We start from the raw sequence: 23010 nt of genomic DNA, 5'->3' as shown, positions 1-23010 counted from the left end.
GGGCCTAGAAGAAAACGCAACCTAAACGATAACATGGAAGCAATGTTATTGAAAACAGCTTCAGTGATTGCGCGAAAAACTTCGTTGGGTGTTCGTCAACACGCTCGAAACTTATCAACTACCGCTTATGCCATAAAACAAACATTGACAGATTTGCGCAATAAAACTAGCCTATAATTAGCTAAATATTGGCATTGGATGGATACACTGAATTACTGAGAACAACTGCGAATAACATACCGTCGGTCACATCCATCTAATGCGTATTCTTTAAAGATTGGCTGACTTACGTGAAACACCCAGTATAACATGAACCCTTGAAATGTGCATATCAATCTCATTGAACTTCCATGGACCGATTTGATGACGAGTTTCAGGACGCCACCACTGCCGTCAAACATGGGAATAGCAGCTCTCCTTAGCGGGCAGAATGGCAACTAAGGTAAGACTTCGTGTCGTACTTGCACCCTGAATATAATCTGCTTAGTCCTCCAGATCAAAACGCAGGAAGGTGACAATAACAAGATTCTACAATAGAAGTTGGGCTGAGAGGACCCTCCCCCATTTCCTACTTCCCCCTGAAGTTCATTAGAAATAACCACGGTCTTCCACTCAATGTTGCCGAGAACCCACGCACCACGGGAAAGAGATGTGGGCTACTGTCTTCCTGGCGCCAGCAAGAGCACTCCGCGCGCACACTGAATTCGGTGAAATCGGTCTATTCGGTAAGATTTCCCCCGGTCTTTTGGTCGATTTGGTGCCACACCGTTGTCTGAATCCCATTGCACTCGGTTTCAATAAGCTCCTTGCACATCCCACCAGTATGTTCTTTTCCCCATGTCACGAACTGCTCGCAGGAACTGTGCGTGCGTGCTTAAAGAAAAGGCAAAATGCAATGACTACAACGCGCACGTATATAGCTTAGACCCTAAAACTAATCTCAGTGGTGCATGTTTATCAAAAGACCGAAATAACCGGAGTCCGATGTTTTTTTCTTTTTTTTTTTTTTGTCAGTCGACGCAAATTCCCAGATGCGTTGCGCTCGTACGCATGTCAACTACTGGTCACAGCGCATTCTAAGCTTAACATACTTCCAAAGATGGCCTCCCCACTCAAGAGCTGCATCGATCCGACGGAACACCCGTTCGACACCCGAAGGAACTTTGGGGAGTACATGGTCCAGCATCTCAGGCGCCACGCAGGCTCAAAGTTGGTGAGTATGCAGATGACCAACGTTTGCATGTGGAAAAGCACTTGGCGAATATATACCTCAGTACTACATTTCACAATATTCACCTAGAAGAGCAATTCTTGAGAACAATTCAGAACGCCTGCAAGTTAACATGCACAATTGAACGTTTGTGAGCAAATGAACTTCTAACAAGTTAGATCTAACTAGAACGCGTAATTTTATCTCACCTATTACCAGTTAGGGGCATTTTGGCGCGATTTGATTATCTAGGCTTAGTTTGAATCTTGCATCTTTTTTTCTCTACTGGACAATTACCCACGCGTAAACTTACTCTCGTGCTTTTCTTGTCAGAGGTGGTGCGTACTTTTTATCAATACGCTCACGTTTCAATTCTCCCCAATAGTGCACACATGCATATGCATACGTTATTGGGGTCTATAACTTGCTGTCAAGACATCCTTGGACATTCCGCGTCACGGGCACTGTCCCTCATAAAGTACATAGCTATCATCGGGTTACTTACAGACCAACCTGAAGACCATTAGCGATGTCTAATGAAAAACACTAATTATTCAGTAGCTCTTGCAGTAACTGCACAAAAGGTGCATCTACAATTTTATAAAAATTTGAATCGCTGTCTCAGCCACCAGCGCCAAAGGTGCTTTTATCATCCCGGCCTTACAAGTCACAAGGAAGTTCAAAGAGTCCCACATAACGACCACCACGGCAACAGAACTTGCCGCCCTACGCTGCTGCTGTTAATTGCATCGTAGAAGCCCCACCTCGAAAGTGGGTCATTTTTTGTGACTCCAAGAAAGCCCTTCAGAGTAGAGATGGACAAAACGCCTCATATTCAGTGAGCGGCTCGGAACGGCTCAGCTCACTGAAATGAACCGGTTCACTTGAACGGCTCACCGGTTCACTTAAATGTGTAACCAGTGTTATGCATATTTTATAGTTATTTGACTTTGAAAAAACGATATCTGCATAATTGAATAACCGTGTTATTGGTATTTTCGCTATGTTTAGAGAATACTTTTATATATATTAAAAGCGTGAATTTTTAGTTGTAATGAAACTTTCTTTTCTGATATTGGGGATAAAATGCTTATGATACTGTGACAGGCAGAATGCGACGTACCTTTTTCAGAAAAAAAGTGTAACTTTATCATCATTACAGAAGCTTGTCTGTTTTTATGGTACATTAAAATCAACTTTCGTCAAAATAAGAACACAAAATGATTGTACACTATCTTTGAACTTTATTCATTTATTCACATACGCACGCTCACTATAATGATATGAGTGAGCTGTAACGCCATGCAATATGAATGTACAATACAAAAATCATACGAAAGATCCACAAGACTGCCTCACGTACCTTTGGTTGTTGTTGTGTTTTTCTCTCTCTCTTAAGCGCACGCGCGATACTGGCGATCATGCCATCTGGCGCCAGGACAAAAAAAAAGAAAAAAATTAAGTGCCGGGGACCTTGTCCGTCGGTGTCTCCGCCGCTGGGAGGTGGCCCTGAAAATTTCGGAGCTGGAAGACCAGCTCTGGGCCGTCCGGCAAGCCGAAGATGCCGCCTGAGTCCAAGCACTTCGAGCCGACACCCGAGGCCGCAAAAGTGCCGGCTCTTTCAATAAAGTTTATTTCTTCTTCTATTACAACACAACAGATCATTGGCCTCGTTTTAATGACGTGCTAATGATACACGCTCAGAAAATGCACAGAAGTGGATGCCATGGGCGACATTCTCATGACTACACTGATTAGCAAAAATGAAGATCAGGATGTAAACTGTACGTTCACCTGATGTCTTTAAAGACACGGAAGACCATCTTTGAAGTGTTCTTGCACCAGCGCACGATGTGCGATTGGTGAGAGTCTCGAGACATCTATCAAACAGCAGCAGGCAACGAACGGTATCATCCTTTGCCAATTAAGGCTTGTTTACTTCTCAGCAGCAGGCAACGAACGGTATCATCCTTTGCCAATTAAGGCTTGTTTACTTCTCCCTTCGGTGGCATCGGGTGCCACGCCATAGGACGCACAATAAACCAAAGGGACTGCTGCGCACACCACACATTGCGAGCGAGTACGAGTAGCGTGAGTCTGCCCACGCCGGCCACCACTCGTCGGTCAGAAAACGAAACCTCGAAACCCCGCAGAAGACCCGGCTCTGACGGAACGGTTCGGCACGGCTCACTGAACGAAAGAGCCGGCTTCCTCTCTCCGAAAGAACCGCCGCTCACTTACTGAACCACGGCTCCCTCGCTCTTCAAAAGAGCGGCTCAAAAAATTGCCCGCCAATCCACGCTGTGAAGGTGGTTGGAAAGCGAAGCTTTTTACGCCACCCTCACGGTGACTGCGGCGCACTTGATATGTTCTTTCCGCCGAGCCTTATATTCACGCTCTTCTTCTGCCGTCTTTACTTTCCGTGGTCTACCCATAGTGGGGTAGTCTAGATAATGAACCGAAGCAGTTACTAGGCTGGAAGGGTTTCGAATGACGTCAACCCTCTTTCAAGCAGCTGCATAAGCTTTGCAACAGCTGCAATCTAATCTTACGGACCGCGCCGAGCCTGTTTCCATTGTTTGCCCGCAGCCCTTATCATCCATCATGTTGGCTCATCACTTTGAAGCTTGTTTTTGTGTTTTATCTTGCGAAAACGAGTGCTTAGTTGTACACTGAATGCCTGAATTCAAGTAAGCTATACTGCTATACCTGCAATTGTTAGCGGTTCGTCGGGATCGTTTTTTGATTACAACGACGGACACGACAGAACCCTTGGCTGGTAGAGGTACAAAGCTTCGCTTTAAAAATCCGACTCGCTCCTGAGCGCTCTCCAGGAACGGTTCGTCAAAGCTCACTGAACGAGAGAGAACCGGCTTCCTCCCTCCGAAAGAACAGCCGCTCACTTACTGAACCACGGCTCCCTCGCTCTTCAAAAAAGCGGCTCAAAAGACAGCCGAAGGCGAGGGGGTGAAGGCGACTCTTGCGAGGAAGGGCGGGAGGGCAGTTGCTTTCTCGTACCGCTAATAGATGGCGCGGAAGTCGCATCCAGCAGAAGACCCGGCTCTGGTGGAGCGCATCGGCACGGTTCACTGAACGAGAGAGAATCGGCTCCCTTTCTCCAAAAGAACCGCCGCTCACTTTTACTGAACCACGGCTCACTCGCTCTTTTAAAAGAGCCGCTCATAAGATCGGGCTTGCTCCTGAGCGACCCATCTCTACTTCAGAGTCTGCAGTCAGCATTACGACGCAAGACCCATGAACAACTGGTGTTTGAAACCAGAGAGGTTCTCGATCAAGCCCTCATGAACAGACATGACATCATCTTTCAATGGCTACCGGGGCACTGTGGCATCGTCGGTAATGACCTTGCTGATGATGTTGCCCGGTCGACCCATAAGGAAACCCTAACAGATCCTATACCCTTATCAAGGGCAGACGCTGCGAGGAGTCTTCGTTTACTCGCTCAAACCAAGACTGAAACTTCATGGAACACCCTGATTTTGTCGAACAAGTTGTCTCCACCGGCTGGATCCTACACTGAAGCTGCAGATTCCATGGAAGTTCCCCCGCCGTGATGCAACCTTACTTTGTAGCATCTGGTTAGGGGTGGCTTTTACGAACGCCTATACTCATTCCTTATGGGCATGTCCGACACACCAATCTGTGACTCGTGCAACTGTGATGAGACGATCGAGCACGTGTTGTGTTCTTGTAATCTTTATGACATCGAACGCGACGTTCTTCGGAGTGTGCTGAACCGTTTAGACAGCAGACCGTTCTTGAACGTGGCCCCACGCGTCGCAGGCTTACAAAGCGACGCGGGCATTGCTACAGTTCATGAAGTCGACTGGCCTCAGTGACTGGTTGGGAAGTGTTGGACAACCACACGCGTCCATACTGAGAGTACTTTCTTCCCTCTCTCTCCTTTCCTTTTTTTCGTCCCTTTAACCCCTTTCCCCGTGTTGAGTAGCAAACCGGACATTCTTCTGGTTGACCTCCCTTCCTTTCCTTTCTTCTTTTTCCTCCTCCTTGAATCGATATTTACACCCCATGTCAACCCATGCGAACAATAAATTGCACGTCTACATGAATTGATGCGCAGCCGTTGAAAAAGCGTTAGGACAAAAATATTAAAAGTTATTTGAATTATAACATAATTAGCAGCGCAGTAATTAATTATGTATAGTTGCTTTGCTTAACTATCCACGACTGGGTTGAGAACTCTGCCCATCCTATCAAAAAAGCTATTGGATATGCCTTGGATTCCCCGTGCCGAAACGAGAATTTTGAGGCATCAAAACAGCGTAGCATATATTATACGTTGGTCATTTTAGGGTTGAGCAAAATTAATATTTCCTCTAAAAGTTAAACAGCGTAGCCAGAAGCGTGGTACTTCCAACTTCTCCAGTTAGTGCCTGGTTAACACTTATGACCTCGGACTGCATTATTGCAACCAGTCAACTACACTGAAAAGTTATCTCAGAGATGGTGCAACGCTCGCGCGAGAACAGAACTCATGCGAAAACCTTAATCCCACTGATAGCATATTATGTAATCTTCTAACACTTCGACAACAATTTCATTCTTATACGGACACATTTTACTCGCGAACGATGACACGTGTTCAGTTTCACTTGAAGCCGCAACCGCAAATTCTTTCTTTCGATATTCACGGGCACTCTTCTGTGTCGAGACGAGAATATAAGCACGCGAAACTGCAACAGTAAGCAAGAAGCAATGAAATATTGACTATCAAAATGCTCTGCCTCGTTTTCTGTCACGCATAATCATGTCAGTAAAGAAAGAAAGGTGCAGTTGGCATATTGTTTGAACCTTATTGGGGGAGTACATTCATGGGGTACTTGGTGAAAAAGAAATATGCTAAACTATTCAAATTCATATTCCGGGCATATCAACCTCTAATATGCGAGCTTAAACACCTTGTGGACACGTCCTTGTAGGGATCGAAACAAACTCGATGAGTAAAGGTATGTTCAGACTACTGCGGTCATAACGTTAGCAAAGCGCGCATCTGTTATAAAGACCGTATCGCGCGTTACAAGCGTTAAGATCGTTAACAATGCTGGTCGTTCAAATTGCATACGTTACGCATCTTAAGACCAGCTAATCAAAACGTGAGCTGGCCAGTTGCATCTCAGTGGATTTCAACGTGGCGCCTGTAAATAGGCTACGCACACAACTACGCACAAGCTACTACGCACAGACGCAGCCATGTCCGTTGGGTCGTTTCTTTAATAGGGATACCGGTAGTCGCGTCACCGGAAACTTAAAACCAAAACTGCGGCGCTTATTGGCCACGCCGTAACTGTCGTATCTGTATGAAACGTAAACGTAGCGGGCCTTCCAACAATTACGCTCACGTGTGTGATGACTGTTGCGCTCTTAACGCTTCATACGATTGTAGTTTGAACAATTTAGTTGCGCTTTTTGCGTTTGCGCTTGTTGCGAAATATCTGCACATTACGTACGTAGTCTGAACTTACCTTAATGTGTGTGCCAGCGACACGTTATGCGATGAAAGCCTTGTACTGGAAACAGGTATACCTCGCGAGAAGATACATAGGTACACGTTTTATTAACTGTTAGAGACATCTTAGCACATGAGAGGACAAGGTTTGAAATTAGGTTAGTTGCTTTGTTAATGCCATCGTGAACAGCGCAGACGACAGCACAAAACTAAAAAGTCACAGTTACGCTGTGACTGTGCACACGCAGCACGGTCACAGCGTAAGCTGGTGGAGCGGCTCAAGAGTAGCTCCAATTTGGGCATGACGCACAACAGGGTCTTCGCGGCAGTCTGTTCGCCTCGTTTTGGCGAGAACGATCTGTCCGACCGGCGTCGATGGCGAGCTGCGGCTTGTAATGCTCTCTGCACAGCAGTCTTCTGAGCCCGATCAAGCCTTACAACTGCAACTTACATGTCGGGCACGCTGCGCATCTCAACTAGATGGCACCACCATACTGGCGGAGGCTCGGGATCGCGTTTTTTTTTTTTTTTGTTATTGCACGCCTTGTCTGAATGGCATCTCGTCGTCTGCGCCTGCGCACGATGCGCTTGCAGGTGCCTTAACTAGATGGCGCCACCATACTGGCGGAGGCTCGGATCGTCTGCGCCTGCTTTAAAGGGAATTTTTCCGGCGCCCGATAAGAAGCGGCTTGCGTGGCTCAGTGGTAGAGTATCTGGCTCCCACGCAGCGGGAGCGGGCTCGATCGCGGCGGGAACCGGGTACTTTTCGCATTTCCAGCGATAGCGGTTACGTTCGCCGGACGCCGTCGGCGGAGGCGGAGGCGGCGGACACCATCACGATCCGAAACGGCTATTGGAATGAGCCCATAACAGCTAACGCTGTAAAACATGCGTCGCGCGAATATCACGGTATTCGATTATACCACTGTAGCGGAAGAGTATACTGCAGGCTCTCACAGGCAGTGTCCTTGAGAGCGAGCTAAATGTACCTCGCCAAGTGCACTTAGCCGTGCATGGTATTCGCTGCATTTAGTGACTAGGAAAAAAAGCTCTCCTGGTTTAGAAAGATTGGCAAGAAGGCTGCAATGAATCGCATATTAATGGCGGGGTATCCGCAACTCCCGTTGCCCCTGCCACACCGGATCCAATCAAACACATGTCCGATATGACAGAAAAGGCGAAGAAACCATTTGCGTTGGTGAAAGACCATGTGAACATTGTTTTGAGGCTGATTTGTTGTTCGCTCTAGTCCTGCAGAAAAGAGAGTCGCAGTCATGCTCACTCCTCCATTTCCGAAGCCTTATCTGGGAGTGTAATCTTGATAACTGCTCACGACGGAGGCTTTGTGGCCTCGTATATTTCACTACCTGTTTGTTTTAAATGCGTAAGCATTTCCATGCTTACTCAACGAGGAGAGCCGTGCGTCCTTCCATCCATCCAGCCGTCACGTAAGGCAACCGCTTTCAAGACAGGGCCCGCAGCAGCGAGCGAAATAGTCTTCGTTCTCCGTTTCGCTTCAACGCGAACTAAGCGGCGAGAACGCAGCGCACACGAACCTATCAGCACTTGGCGCACTCGGTCCCCATCTCAGATCGCTTTCAATATAGGGCCCGCACGGTCGCACCATACGCAGTCGCCGCCGCAGTACGGTTGATCACGACTCATAATGGTTCGATGCGGATGGATAAGGCACTAAAGAGCTATAACGGCCTATATTAATCGAAACGTCATCAGCGCACCTGGCGCCGCCACATGCAGTAGCTTGCTTGCGTCATCAATTCACCTTGCGCTGCCATCCACAGCAGGTCGTGTCGCCGCAGCACTCTTCGTTTATTCTCCTCAGATCAACTTTCATAACATTGATAATGACACCGGGCTGTGTGGAGATGAGCAAGTGCCACAATGCTTACGCCTACCTGCTTAGACAACTCCGAGAGGAATTTCAGCATATTTTTCTGGGCTTTTCGGTCAAAGCATACCACATGACAGTTGACGCTTAAATGAGCACACCGTAATGCTTATTAAGGGTGGCTCCAAGTGCTCAATCACCAATGGACGGTACACGGGCGTTCTCGAATTCCATCTCGTCGTGATGCTTCCGCCACGCCCGGGAATCGAACCCGCGACCTCGTGCTCAGAAGCACACACCGTAGCCACTGAGCCGCCGCGACGGCTGAATTTCAAAATTTGCTGTCTCTCAAAAAATGTCGAGTGATTTCGATACACCCGATATTTCTAGGACTGCACCTTCTTCCAGGGAACATACGGGCTGGTTGGCTCATGGACAATGAATACGCGATGGGATTGTTGCAGCACATGTACAATGTAGGAAGAAACGCTTGTATTTGGAGTTCGTTGTTTGTTGTTTTAATGCGTATGACGCGGTAACAATGCCGAATTAATATAGCAAAGGATTAAGGGGAGTGCATTCTGAGACCTTATCACGTTAAGCTTTAATTCATTCAAGCATAGCTCCGCGTTACCATGCAGTGCTGAATCAACTGGAAGTACAGCACTCAAATCATCACATTTTGTTGTTTACACGTAGTGGTTTTTCACTGAATGCAACCTAGCTCTGGTTCCATTGAAATGGCTTTTCTGGAAGGATCACTTTAAAGAACTTCGGTTTTTAGAAGCAAACAAACTGCATCATTCGCTAATGTCTGAATAATTCCTTTTTGTTTGTTCATTTTCTTCGCTAATCAGATCAACGGCACAAGCCACAAAGCCTTCACCTATGGCGAAGTAGCAGAGCAGGTGGATGCCGTGCGCACAGCGCTATGGCGACTGGGCTATGAAGCGGGTGACAAGATCCTTCTCCTCAGCGCCAATCGGACGCAATTTCTACCGATGTTTCTGGGTGCAGCATGCGCCAACGTGGCGTCCGTCAGTGAAAGCCCGGACTTCAGTGTCGGTATGTATGCAAACCTCATTCTTCAACATCCGAGCGTTGACGATCGAAGAGCGATGGAAGATTCAACATCACAACACGGCATAGCCAATGGGTGTAAAAAACGACTGAATGAAAGCAGTGTAATAGCATCCTAGTTGCATGTTTGTGTAGCGCAATAAGTAAATAAAGAACGCTGAGAGAGAGAAAGTGAGAAGGAAGGGCAAAGGAGGTTGTCCATAGAAGAGCAAAATAAAAGCTACAGACGTTAACAAGATAACTAATATAATTTGCTTTACCCTACACGCGCAGGAAAGGGGTTATGAGAATGAAAGGGTGAGAGAAGAACGAAGTCACAGCGACACGCGGTCACGGTCGGTCACATAAGTCGTTCTTCACTAAACATCGAAACAGGGCCTTTAAAAGTCTGATGTGCAAGCATTCGTCAAAGCGAACCGCCTGTAATGCTGTTCAGAAGGCGCACCAGTTTTTTTTTTTTCCAGCTATTGAGCTATCCAAAAACGCAGTCCACTTCAACCATCTTGGCTGCATTGTCCGGCTTATCGAGGACTAAAGTGAACTAACACTGACCTTAGAGCTCAATAGTTTAGACAACCGTTCTCCTCCAGATCTCGATAGACGTATACACGTGTACGCAAGAAACACATTTCGTATAAACTGGTGCAACTATGCACCATACTTCAACTAAACATCTGATGATAAGTGTCGAAACATACTTAACGCACTCCACCAGTTTTTTTTTTTTTTTTTTTTGCGAGCCACTGAACTGAGGCAGAAGTGACAGCACACCTTTATAACCTGGAAAGAGATGCTAATACGCAATAATTGCTACCCAAAGTCACTACTAACCGTTTATGAAGCGACACCATCATCATCAGCTCCACCAACGTTTGCCAAAAAAATCGTACGTTGTGCCGCCGGGCAAGTATGTGCCGCCGCGCCACAGAACGGTAAAAGTGCGGTTGCATGCAGCCACATGTTTACAACGTAATGAAATAATAAAATAACATGAAGGACAGGTGAGCGCTAATTGTCGACTCGTGCATTGTTACCTTTCTTGATTCCTCTTTCCCCGTCCACCCTTTTTTTATTGCGCTAGGAACTTTTGACCGTGTCATAGCTAACAAGGACGAAGGGTAACCCTATAGTGAAGTTGCAAGCGGCATTTCAAGAAGTATGCAACAAAAAGTGGCTTCATAATGAGGCTTCTATTTCAACTTTGTTGTTGTTACTGTTGTATTTCGTTTGTTTTAGGCTACGTGAGCCCTGCTGTGAATATATTCTTGCCCACCTACTTACTTAGGCGTCGCTACCGAAACGTTGCAATGTCATTTGGATTATCATTTCGAACTGAGATTCTGCAGGCACACCTACTAAATTATTCACGCATTTTACTAATAAAAAAGCACTAATGAAACTAACAATTTCGTATGTTTGCCTTCATAAACTGCTGTTAAATTACGAGCTGTGACTTGGATCACTTGTTGGCTTGAGAAACAGCCATTAACAGTTGTTAGCAACTAACACTTCTTGGTATTTATTCTTCCTTTCAACATGTAAGTTAGTTCCGGAAGCTAGATTTAGTGAAGATACACTGCAGTGAATATACTGAAAGTTGGTTGAGTTTACCACCCCAAAGCTACTTATGGGCTGTGAGAGACATCGTAATGGAATGCTCCGGTGTCTTTCAAAAAAATTCTGCACTGTTTGCTGTTTCGATACATGTTTTATTGCGCTGGTAGTGTTTGCATAGTTTTTGCTCTGGTTCGTAAGGCCTCTTATGCGAAGCCTCTTGTGTGTCACATGTGCCTTGGAAATGTGTAATCGCCCATAATTATAACAAGTTATATGTGTTGTTTCGATTTATCGTGTGACCTTGTCTGAGTCCTCCATTGCATGTGTGTTATTCGGATTAGGATAAAAATAAAAGGTGCAAAAGGACTAAAAGGCCTGCACCTCAATGTAGGAGGTAGCAGTCGTCGCTGAACGCACGCAAGATGGCTCCACAGTGGCTCGCCGCAGCAGTCTTCACCAAGGCGTGCAGTATCGGCGCTATGCTAGCGCAAACCTCATCAACGTAGACCTTAATGTGCGAATTGCTTTTTCATATATATCTGTGTTCATTACCGAAAGTACTGAACACAAGATTCTATAAACTTATTTTCCCCTAATGGAAAATTACCAAAACTATTGTCCTCCCGCATATTCCTTCTCTTACTTGCAGAGGCTCTCGAAATTGGTTTGGTGTTCATTTCAAACTGCACAATTGAAAGGAAAGTAATCACGAAATTATTCGCTCACATGTTCTTCTCTTCCCCTCCGAATATTTATCACCTTCAATGATGTTTGAACAGCACTGCTTTTGCCTGTGGCAAAGCTTTCGCTTCACAAACCGGGTCCGGGGGTTAAATCTCACGAAGCCAATGAACAACGTTTCTGCTCGAATTGCTTGCTTGGCATATCACGCTTGAATAGGCCTGTGTAATCGCTCAAACTGATGTTACTGTCACGACTGATAAGATTTATTTAGAACATTACAATTTGTTCAGGGGGTCTTTCTCTTCTAAAATATCTAAATGCATTCGCATATTGTGCTGGTTCTCTGGTATTCGCTGATTGCTTACCCCCACTACGAATGTGCTCATCGATAGCGAATTATGCGCCAATGCAGATGTCCTGGCTGACGCAATGCAAACCCTGTCCCTGGTCTGCGTCTGCTGTGAACCAGACCGGGTGCAAGAGGCTCTCGAACTGCAACGAAGACTGGTTTCTATAAAGGTACGCGCCAAAAATACTGGTCACGTTAAACTTTCTGTGCCACCTCCGTTTTGAATTGCTGCTTCGGTCTTCCATCGTGGAATTTTTGTACACTAAGTAAAGCAACCCATCGAAGCAGAGAGGTAAACTCATTTGTGTCATTGCCAAACAAGAAATAAAACTAAGGGCGACGCGTGGGAGGAAGGGGGGGGGGGGGGGGGGGGAGGCTTTTGACGTTGACAGCAACGTCAACATTTAATAAAGTAAACACGAAGTCAGTTTCGATTGACTGATTATTTTTCCAAACTCTATGTGCATTTCCTCGGCGAACACAAAAACATTTGCGATGAGAATGAATTCTAATAAGTTATAGGAACAACTATGGTGCTACGACTTCTGACAATCGGGTTTTTTTTTTCTTTAGTACATACATTTTTAGGCAACATAAAACCATGTTGTAAGATAAATCGTACTAAAATCGCGAAAAGAAATGGAAATTACATCTCTCCGATGCGTCGAACCAAGGTAACCAGAAATGCGTACGGAATTATTATTGGTATGTTACTTCTTCAACCTAATTTAATATGGTATTGTAATTATGAAGTGAGTGGATCTTCGAAGAGAAATGAATTTTTTAACACGAAAGTCTGTTCTGTTGAGCTCCACTGAAAATCTGTCCCATGTGCCTACGTCACGCAATCGTCATGGCTTAAGTTTCCTGCGTTCGAAAAAAGCTTATGTATATTGGGGTGATAACGCGGGATCAACAAGACTCGGCCAACCCATTTTCGATTCTTTGAAATATAGTTCAGCGCTTCTTTTCACACATGTTCTCTTAAAGCCTTTAGAATTCGAGCTGTATTCGCAGCGTTGAATAGTTAGTTTAATAAAACTTATCAAGTAGTCCCGTGATACTGTTGTTGCTCAAAACGAACGAGTCGTACCCTGAAATGCATGTGAGATAGGCTCCAACCGCAGTATTCAGCAGTTGTCCAAACGCACAAGCGAACACTGCCTATTATATTATGTAAGTATTCTCTGCCATGTTATCGATTGTACAAGAATGTCCTTGCGCATTCAATCTTATGTACCGTATTTGGACAAATATAAGGCTGTTGTTTTTTAACACGAAAGTGTTCTTTGCCGAGCAATGTCAGACCCCAAAACCTATGGACACTTACGTGGTCACATAAAACCTAAGTGGCCATAAGTTTCATAGTCTGAAATTATTCACTAGAACTGAATGCCCCAGCAATGCGTACTACTGCGTACTACTACAATGCGTACTACTACTACGGGAGGAGTGCTTGGAAAGTGGAGGGCGGAGAGGAACGGCGCGCCGGCCCCGCAGCAGCACAGGCCTTGCGTGCTTACTACCACTGTCATTGCTTCGCCCTTCGAGCAAAAGTGTAATTAATAAAGGATAGCGCACATTTATTAACGCGATAGCGTTTAGGGCCCCGTGTCGCAGAAAATCCGGCGTCGGCAACCTGCGTTTGATCGAGGGTGGCGGAGAAAATCAGCCAACTACATCGACCGCGCAGGCCCTCCACGTGCTGCAAGGTTTCGGTGAACAAAAATTGAATTTCTCACAGTGAAATCCGTCAGAAAAATGGTAAAGTAAGACTTTACCATTCGGCGCCGGGTTCGCGGTCGGATTTTTCACCAATCGGCGTCGGATTGTAATTTGAATGTACGAGAAAACCTATTTCTGCTATGAGGAAACTCTGACACAAACCCCTTTTCCAGCATTTCTACCACACCTGCGCGCGTCGGAGCAATAGCAAACAATTAATAAAATAATAAAAAAAGAAAGGTGCTAGGGCCTTCACATTTTAATATAAGACTACTTTATTGCCCCTGAAAAAACGTTTTTCCAGCAATGCATTTCAGATTAAAAGTGAAGGCGACTTTAAGGGGATCGGTGTAAGCTTGGTGCTTGTAAGCTGGCTTTCCCATGCTCAGTGTTGCAGTGAATGAAGCCTACTTGCCGTATGCGAACGATGCGATGCGAACGGGTCCCGATAACGCTATCGCGTTCTACTCTTAAAAGCGAAGCTTACGCGCACTCCAATTTTTTAACTTGCGTTTGTAAATGGGCAACAAAGCTCCCACTGCTTCTGAGAATACACGTTTCATTTCCGTGTTAACGCCAGTTACTGTGAAAGAGAGATCTAGAATTTTTTTCCCGATTTCTATTTGATTTCGCCTTCGTAATATCAATTTTATCTACCTCGATAAGGGATGTCCAAAGACGCAGTGGTACCAATATTCAGGCACACAGTCCTTGGGCTGCCTCTCCGCTTCGCTTAGAAGCGCTTGCCCAGCATGCGACAAACCGTAGCTTCTGGTGAGATGCTTATCAGTTGCTAGTTTAAGCAAGAACGCAAACGGTGTAAGTGGTCCTATGTATAAAACGATGTTGCTACGATATTAACTTCGTAACTAGCGAAGATAGTGTTATTGCTTGATCGAAGTTGCTGTAAGAGCGAAACAAGTTGCTTTTGTTGCAGCCTGTTTACACCTTTTACGCATGGAGCCGCAGTTGGCATGTTCTCCAGGTTAGAGGGATCGTTAAAGGCAATGGTGGCGGGAACGGCAGGGCTATCCTCTCAGGGGCCTTCTCTTGCGGCGCACAGCGTTCGCCGCAAGCGTTTCCCGGTAAAGATTACGGTTGCATAAAATGAAGTTGGCGGGAAGAGGAAACTGTAGCATACGTAGCAGGCAGTGACGTCACTACACTTTCATATGTAAAAGAACAACCCGCCTAGTAACTGATTTCATTTGTGTTGTGATAGCGCTATCGAAAGGTCACGCATAGTTAGGACTCCCGAAGAGCAGTGTGAACACAATGAGCGACGACTGCAGTGAGCCATGACTGCAACAGCAACGTCAATATGCACAATGGCGTCGTGCTCAGCGTATAGGCAGGATGCAGCGGTTCCTGCCCAAAGCAAGCCACGCACAGTTAGGATGCATGAAGAGCAGGGCGAATACGATGAGCGACCAAAGGAACGGCAATGTCAATATGCACAACGGCCTCGTGCTGAGGCTCCGAAGGACTCAAGTCAAGGCTACGCTACATAGGTCTATCGGATCAGGCGATAGCCCAGCTTCGTTGGCCAACCACCTTCACAGCGTGGATTGGAGCCCAATTTTTCTCTGGTTATTCTTTCCGTTTGCTGGCATACCCTTACAAAGTCCCTGATTCTGCGTATACAATGTGTAACACGCATCCATGAGAAAACTTGTTTCCATGGATTGCACAGCAGAGCGGGTAGCATTACGTCCATAGGCAACAAGCACTGAAACTTCGCGTGCGAAGAGCAACGTCCTAACACATTATCTATAGCGGGCTGTGAAACAGGTTTTAAGCTTCAATTCCGCGTCAGCTATTTCACCGCTCACCTTGAGGCATATGTTTGCAGCGTCTAACTTGATTGGGCGCCAGCCTGCTTGAACGGAGGAGCTAATGCGCTCCTCGGAACGCGCAATGTGACTCAAAAGCTTGACCGCATGCGCCAGGCGATCTGAAAGCATAGATACAAGCACGCATCTTGCAGCGTTCACGTTGCTTGCAAGCCAGCCTATGAAAAGTTTATCTAGGTCAATTACTGACACGGGACCCTGATTATGAGAAGGAAATTTACAGAAGAATAAAATTGGGTGGGAGTGCATACTGGACGCATTTCCAAATCATGGCTGAGAGCTTACCACGGTCGTAGAAAAGAAAAGTGCACAATCATTGCATTCTACCGGGGCTAACATATGGGGCAGAAACTTGGAGGTTAACAAAGAAGCTCGAGAACAAGTTAGGGACCGCACAAAGAGCCATTGAACGAAAAATGTTAGGCCTAACGTTAAGAGACAACAAGAGAGCGATGTGGATCAGAGAACAAACGGGGATATCCGATATTCTAATTGAAATTAAGAAGAAAAAATGGAGCTGGTCAGGCCATGTAATGCGTAGGATGGATAACCGGTGGACCATTAGAGTTACAGAATGGATACCAAGAGAAGAGAACCGCAGTCGAGGACGGCAGGAAAACTAGATGGTGTGATGAAGTTAGGAAATTTGCTGGTGCAAGTTGGAATCAGCTAGCGCAAAACAGGGGTAATTGGAGATCACAGGGAGAGGCCTTCGTCCTGCAAGGGACATAAATATAGGCTGATGATAATGATGATGATGGTGATATTAAAAGTGGACGTTTAAAGGTTCTAATAGATTCAGTCTAAGAATTGCTGTAACAAGCTGTTTTAATGCGTGGTTAAGAATTTGTAATCTCAGACCTAGCTAAGCTTTCTTTGCACCCTCCCTGTTTTTCACCTTATAGCAGAAAGGTGAAATACCCGTAATTTTCGACAAATTTCCTGCACTACACAAAGCATATATCCTTCTGCCCATATTTGGTAACAACCGCATTCTGAACATCCGTCTGTTGATTGAATTGCAGCACATTATAGCACTGGATGAACCAGCGCATAAAATAGACGGCGCAACGAACAGCGTAGTCACATGGAACGAGCTGCTGAAGAAGGGCCGCGAAGACGGACACCCAATGCCACCACCTCCCGAGTATCGAGAGAACCAGATCTGTTATATGACACCTACAAGCGGCACGACTGGCAAACGGAAGCTAGTTGTGCATTGTCACGAGTCCCTCCTGGCCATCGTTCAATCATACAGGTTAGATTTTTTAACAGCGAAGCTTTTCTAGCTAACCGTAAAAAGTGACACCTGCTGCCGCAGAACCACGTCGAGTTATGACGTCACTGCGTTGCCTAGCAACCACCTATCGGAGTGGCGTGTGTCTCGCCTCCTCTCCGTGCCGTGCACATATTGCCTTGACATGGGACGTTAAGGAGAGGGAAGGAGAGCATGCTTGGGAGAGGGAAAGAGAAAATGAGAGCGAGATAGAGAGAGAAAGAAACTGTAGCAGCACCAACGAGGCAACGCGCAGAGCTGCTGCCGACGGCGCCCGCGTTGCCTAGCCGCGCACGCGCCGAAGCAGTAGCGTCACTTCACGTTGTCTAGCAACCGCCGGCGTAGGTGCGCGCTCGCTTCGCCCGACACAGACACGGCTCCGCCGAGCACCTGCCTGCAGCGCGCTACTGCGCATGCGCCGTGACGTCATCTCGGCGTGTCGTCTGCTGCGCGCCACCCGTACACTGTGCATAGCTTTCGCCAGATGTGCATGCGCTTGGCCTCGGAGTTTACCATAAAGGTGACTCCGCCTATCGTGTCAACTTTCGCTAGATATCAAGCGGCTAGCCTCCAACACGTTCGGCATCGGCAAGCAACGGCGTTTTTGGCACTGTGCCAACCTTGGTTAGCCTGCCTGCGTTTGTGGTATGCCAGGAACGCTGTCGCTCGTAGGCACCGACACATCCAACGATAATGATGTGAAATGTCACGAAAGGGAAGGTACCTCCGAAAATGATCACTGGAGAATAGAAGTACCTTCTTTACATGCGTAGTTAATTTAAACCAAGTTAAGACGTGGCAGTAACCAAGTTAATACCTAGCAATAGCAGTCAGTAAGACTTGAGGATCGACAGTTTCGATGTTCCTAAGCTTTGCACGACGAAATGCAAACTTGCCCCCCTTTTTTTTTTTTTGATGCGTTGGCATTCTTAGGGCACTTCAAGCACTTTCCGCGGGCAATGTATGCATGTATGTATGTATGGATCTATGTATGTATGCATGTATGTATGTATGCACCCATATATTGCGATATTGACAAGGACAGCTTATCATCTGCCAGGCATGTCTGACTCTCGGAACGCACATGCGGTGCGATAGCGCCAGTCAGAACAAGGTTCTAGCGCTACGGTGACGCCGACTAAAAGCACAGATTCGCCTAGCGACAGCCGAAGCATATCGAAGTTGGACACGTTTCCTCGCACTAGCGGACAGACGCTAGTCTGCGCTGACTGTGCCACAAGCCACGCTTTCCGCTGTTCGCGTTTCTTTCGATCGCGATAGTACAGTTTGCGCTGTCATCATTATTGCGCGGTAACCTTTTCTCGGTTTCAAATAAAAGAGAAGCAGAACAGAAACATAAATATCGCAGTATAGGGGGTGCGTCATCGCAAAGCACGATGAAACCGGACGTGCGCGCCTGTCAACGGTGATGACAGGATGGCGCGAACTACATCTTCAGTTACGCTTCGGCCACGCGCTCCGCTGTTCGCGTTTCTTTCCATCGCGATAGTACGTATGTGTGTATGTATGTACACCCGGCGACAAAATAAGCCGGGACATGAAGTCTGAGAAAAATCTGAATATATGCGCAGCCTCACAATGTAGCCTGGTATTTGCATTTTGGGCTTCGACTAGAATATGCTAACAATATTGTCGTATACAGTTTTACTTGCTACTGCTACAGGCTACGAAGATATTCAGCTTTTTCTCAGACTTCATGTCCCGGCTTATTTTGTCGCCAGGTGTACATGCATACCTACGTATGTATGTAACCATTTTACCGCCTAGCTGGAACACTGCGTAGTCTATGTGCGAATGATTAGCGCATGAGACGGCTGTGCTGAGGTAACAGGGTTCGAAACCAACCACGTGGCCTCCTTGGGTTTCTGTGTGTGTAGCATTGTGTACATATCTGCCGCTCTTCAACGAACACGGGTCACTATAGATGCGGGACTCGGTATGAACCGCTGCTCGAAGAAACTCTTTGAAGCCGACTTGGAGCACTAGGTATGTGCGACTCGGAATGTGCCACTCTACAACGACGAATTAAATACGTCTGATGCTGAGTGAAATCGAAGAAACGTCCCAATCGGAATGGTTCCTCAAGGGCAGCAATCCGATGCTTTAGCAAGCTGTGCCACAAATGCAGTGCGCGTACGTGCCGATTTTCAACGAACGTCTTTCACGCCAACTCTTTATCGAGCGGTGCCTTGAATGCATTGGGTATGTGCCGCTTTTCAATGAAACTCGCCGACTTGGGTGATATAGTATGTGCCAGTGGGTGTGCGGCAAGCGATGTAACAATTCTCAGCGTTCGCAGGAACCGGCGCCCCGCAATTCTTGTCTAAGAGAACATGCGCGGACTTTTCGCAACGGCACTAGATGGCACAGAGAGAGAGAGAGAGAGAGAGAGTGATTGTGAAGAGCAATAGGCAAGATGTCGCAACGCGTTCAGAAAGAAGCGTGAAAGATGGGCTCATAGACATAGTTGAAACAGCCTGCTTCTTGGCCAATACCCCGTAGTGGGTATGAGCCAAATATTGGGAGACAATACAAGACAAGATGAGCTCGGTGGACGCATGACGCGTTTCTCAGCGTTCAGACGCACCGGCGCGCATTGCGTTTCGAAGGCAACGCGCACGGTTCGCGGCGGTGGCGCAAGATAGCGCCGAGTGCTGTTAAGGAAGCGCGAAAGAGGAGTCCCGCTGCAGTACATGCCCCATACATAACTAGTTTCGACGGTGGTAATACGTTGTGTTATTGTATTGATACAATGCTAAACGCATTACGATCAACAGTCATCGTGAGACTTTTGCTGAACATACAAAGAGAGCAAGTTACTTTTCTGAATGCAGCTTATCTTCCTGTTTCTCTTCCAACTGTTACGTTTATGGCTCTCAGATGTAGCACGCGAAGGAGCCCTCACATTCCATTCGACGACTAGAACGCCATTTGATGCGAATAAATCAAATGCCCCTGCATGCTTGTGGGCAACTCGTCACAAGCACGTTCGAGAATCAGTCCACTTGAAAGGCATTTCAAGTAATCAATTTTGAAGTTAAAATTTTACTGCGATTAACTGACAAAGAGTACGTGGGAAAGTGTGATAGTAATATAGCAGGTGGCATTACATCCACAGAAACTTGTGAGAAATAGATGTTATGTGCGCCAAAGAAAACAAATCGCCTCGACTTAGACCGCTGAGTTTCAGCTGGTACCAATAGCCATTTGTAGTGCAAGAGTTACGTGTCTCGGAAGCAATAATCTACAGAAAGCAGGATTGTGTGCTTAATAGTCCCCATTGCTTTCAATTTCTTTCGATAAGAATGCAGGCCATCGAACTCGTGTTGCATGGAAAGAACGGAAGCATCCTCTTCAAATAATGAGTAAAATGAAACTGTTGGCCCTCGTGTGTGTAAACTTTATTTAAAGAGGTCCGGAGGCTCGACTTAAGCCGAGGCGGGCCGCTCCCACGTTGGCACTGTCAGGCCAAGCCCTTCAGCGACATCATGGGCCCTCTGGACAGCCCTTAGTTGGTCTTGAAGCAATGGGCTTTGTATTCTTTTTTGCCATCGAGTCCATTCTTCCAGGAGGCTGGGAAGAGTTGCGGGGCACCCCGCGAGCATATGTTTGATTTCAATGATGCCATGACAATCATTACATTCCATCCTAATCTCCCTCTCTGGATATATTTTGTTAATGTGGTACGGCGTGGGGTATGTACTCGTTTGCAATAAGCGCAGAGAGACTGCCTGAGCCCTGTTTAGCTTTAAGTGTGGCAATGGGAATTGCCTGCGTCCTAGATAGTAGTGTTTGGTTATCTCATTATAAGTTATTAAATGATCTCTATATTCCCCGGCCTGATGGTGAACGGCTTGGTTATGACTGTCACGGTTAGCAAGTCCTCGTGCCAAGTCATGCGCAACCTCGTTGAGGTTTACCCGAGTCTCGTCCACTTTCCCCATATGTGCAGGAAACCATCGGATTTCTGTTCTCCTAATCTTAATGTTTTCAAATAGTTTAGATGCAACTCCAGCTACGTAGCCTTTATCAAAACTATTTATAGCGGCTTTTGAATCACTGTAAATGAAGGCCCACTTATTACTCCTGATGGCTAGAGCAATTGCCACTTGTTCCGCCACCATGGGTTCCTTGGTAAAAATAGTGATAGCGTCTTGCACCTTTCCTTGCGAATTTGATACAATGGCCGTATAGGCTTCTTTACCTTTCACCCAGGCAGCATCAACTATAGCTGCCAGTTGGTTCTGCTGTTCTATCTGCTGCAAGAGTGCTTTAGCTCTTGCCTTTCTCCTTTTGATATTATATTCTGGATGCATGTTTCTGGGGAGAGGGTTGGTTCTGATCCTATCCCTAACTTCAGTATTTAATTCCACTTCAGCCTCTATTGGGCTCCTTGATCTATTAGGTTCTACACCTATTATCTGTAATATCTTTCTGCCTGCTCGTATTTTTTTTCAATCTTTCGTGTTGCGCTAGCTGTTGCGCCTCAGCGATTTCTTCCATTGTGTTGTGAACTCCTAGACTCATGAGGTTGTCAGTTGCAGTGGTACTCGGTATCCCTAGGGCTATTTTAACAAGTTTCCTGATCATCACATTGAGTTTGTTAAGTTCTGCCTGTTTCCATTTGAATAATCCGGCCACGTAAGTGAAGTGACACAAAGCAAAAGAATGTATTAGCCTCAAAGCACTGTCTTCCCCCAAGCCTCTGTGTCTGTTGGTAATTCTCCTTAGTAACCTAATGACTTCATCTGTTTTGTTCGAGATATGCTGTATTGTACTATAATTGGCATTGTTTTCCTCTATGTGATAACCAAGAACCTTGATTTTTCCAACTAGCCTGATTGCGGTTCCTTCATGAGTGTATAGGTACACTCTTGGCTCCTCTTCCGGAATGTAGCCTCTTGGTTTACGACCTTTTCTGCGATGTTTAATGACCAATAGTTCCGACTTGGCTGCCCAGCATTTCAGCCCCATGTCTTTCAGTGTGTTCTCCACAACATATACACTCTCTTGTAGTCTGGTCTCTGTCTCTCCTACATTACCCTTGGCACTCCAAATGGTTATGTCATCGGCATATACGACATAATGTATACCCTCGATTTTCTCTAAATTTCTTGCAGCCTTAGACATTGCTAAATTGAATAGCATGGGCGAGAGCACAGCTCCTTGTGGAGTGCCCCTGTTTCCCAAATTCTTAGCTTCTGACTTAAGTTCTCCCATGATGAGGTTGGCTGTTCTGTCTCTAAGAAAGTCCTTAATCACGTTAAAAAGTCTCTTACCTAACCCCATCTCCGAGAGAGCGTCAAGTATTGCCTTATGTTTTAAACGATCAAAAGCTTTTTCCACATCCATACCTAGAAGAGCTTTCGTGTGCGTTGGGCTGGCCTGTACGAGTTGGTGTTTGATTAAGAGCATAGCATCCTGAGTTGACAACCCGGGTCGAAAGCCAATGAGGTTGTACGGGAGGATGTCGTTCGGCTCAACGTATTTTGTGACCCGATTGAGGATGACATGTTCCATTGCTTTGCCTAGACATGACGTCAAAGAAATAGGACGGAGGTTGTCCAGAGTTAATTGTTAGCCTGCATGGCTTAGGTATGAGGATAGTATTGGCCACCCTCCATTCCTCTGGGTATATCCCCTTCTTGCAACATTCATTAAAATGTTCAGTTAGGTAAGAAATTGATTCATCATCCAGATTTCTTAAAATCCTGTTAGTTATTTCCTCAGGTCCAGCTGCTGATCTACCATTAAGACTGTGAAGAGCCGCCTTGACTTCACTCTCAGTGAAATCCATGTCAATTTCTTCACATATGCCACCCGAATATTCGACGTTATCTTCTGCTTCGTTTGCTTGCTTGAGTGGGAGATATTTGGCGGCGAGTCTATCCATGATTTCTGCCAGTGTTTTATCCGGG

At 46.2% G+C, this 23010-nt stretch overlaps 1 protein-coding gene across 1 annotated transcript in view; it reads left to right on the top strand.

The window, feature by feature from the left end:
- The first annotated feature begins 1014 nt into the window (after positions 1-1014).
- LOC119455601 (uncharacterized) overlaps positions 1015-23010 on the top strand; it is an 89902-nt gene continuing 67906 nt past the window's right edge. Inside the window, exon 1 of the mRNA XM_049668895.1 lies at positions 1015-1213. Within this exon, the coding sequence (XP_049524852.1) occupies positions 1100-1213 (114 nt within the window). The 5' untranslated portion in view covers positions 1015-1099. The remainder of the gene's footprint in view (positions 1214-23010) is intronic.

The sequence above is a fragment of the Dermacentor silvarum genome, chromosome 6, assembly GCF_013339745.2.
Source record: "Dermacentor silvarum isolate Dsil-2018 chromosome 6, BIME_Dsil_1.4, whole genome shotgun sequence".
NCBI classification, from domain to species: Eukaryota; Metazoa; Arthropoda; class Arachnida; order Ixodida; family Ixodidae; genus Dermacentor; species Dermacentor silvarum.
Note: the sequence above shows the minus strand (reverse complement) of the source record. Positions and strands in the feature narration are given on the sequence as shown.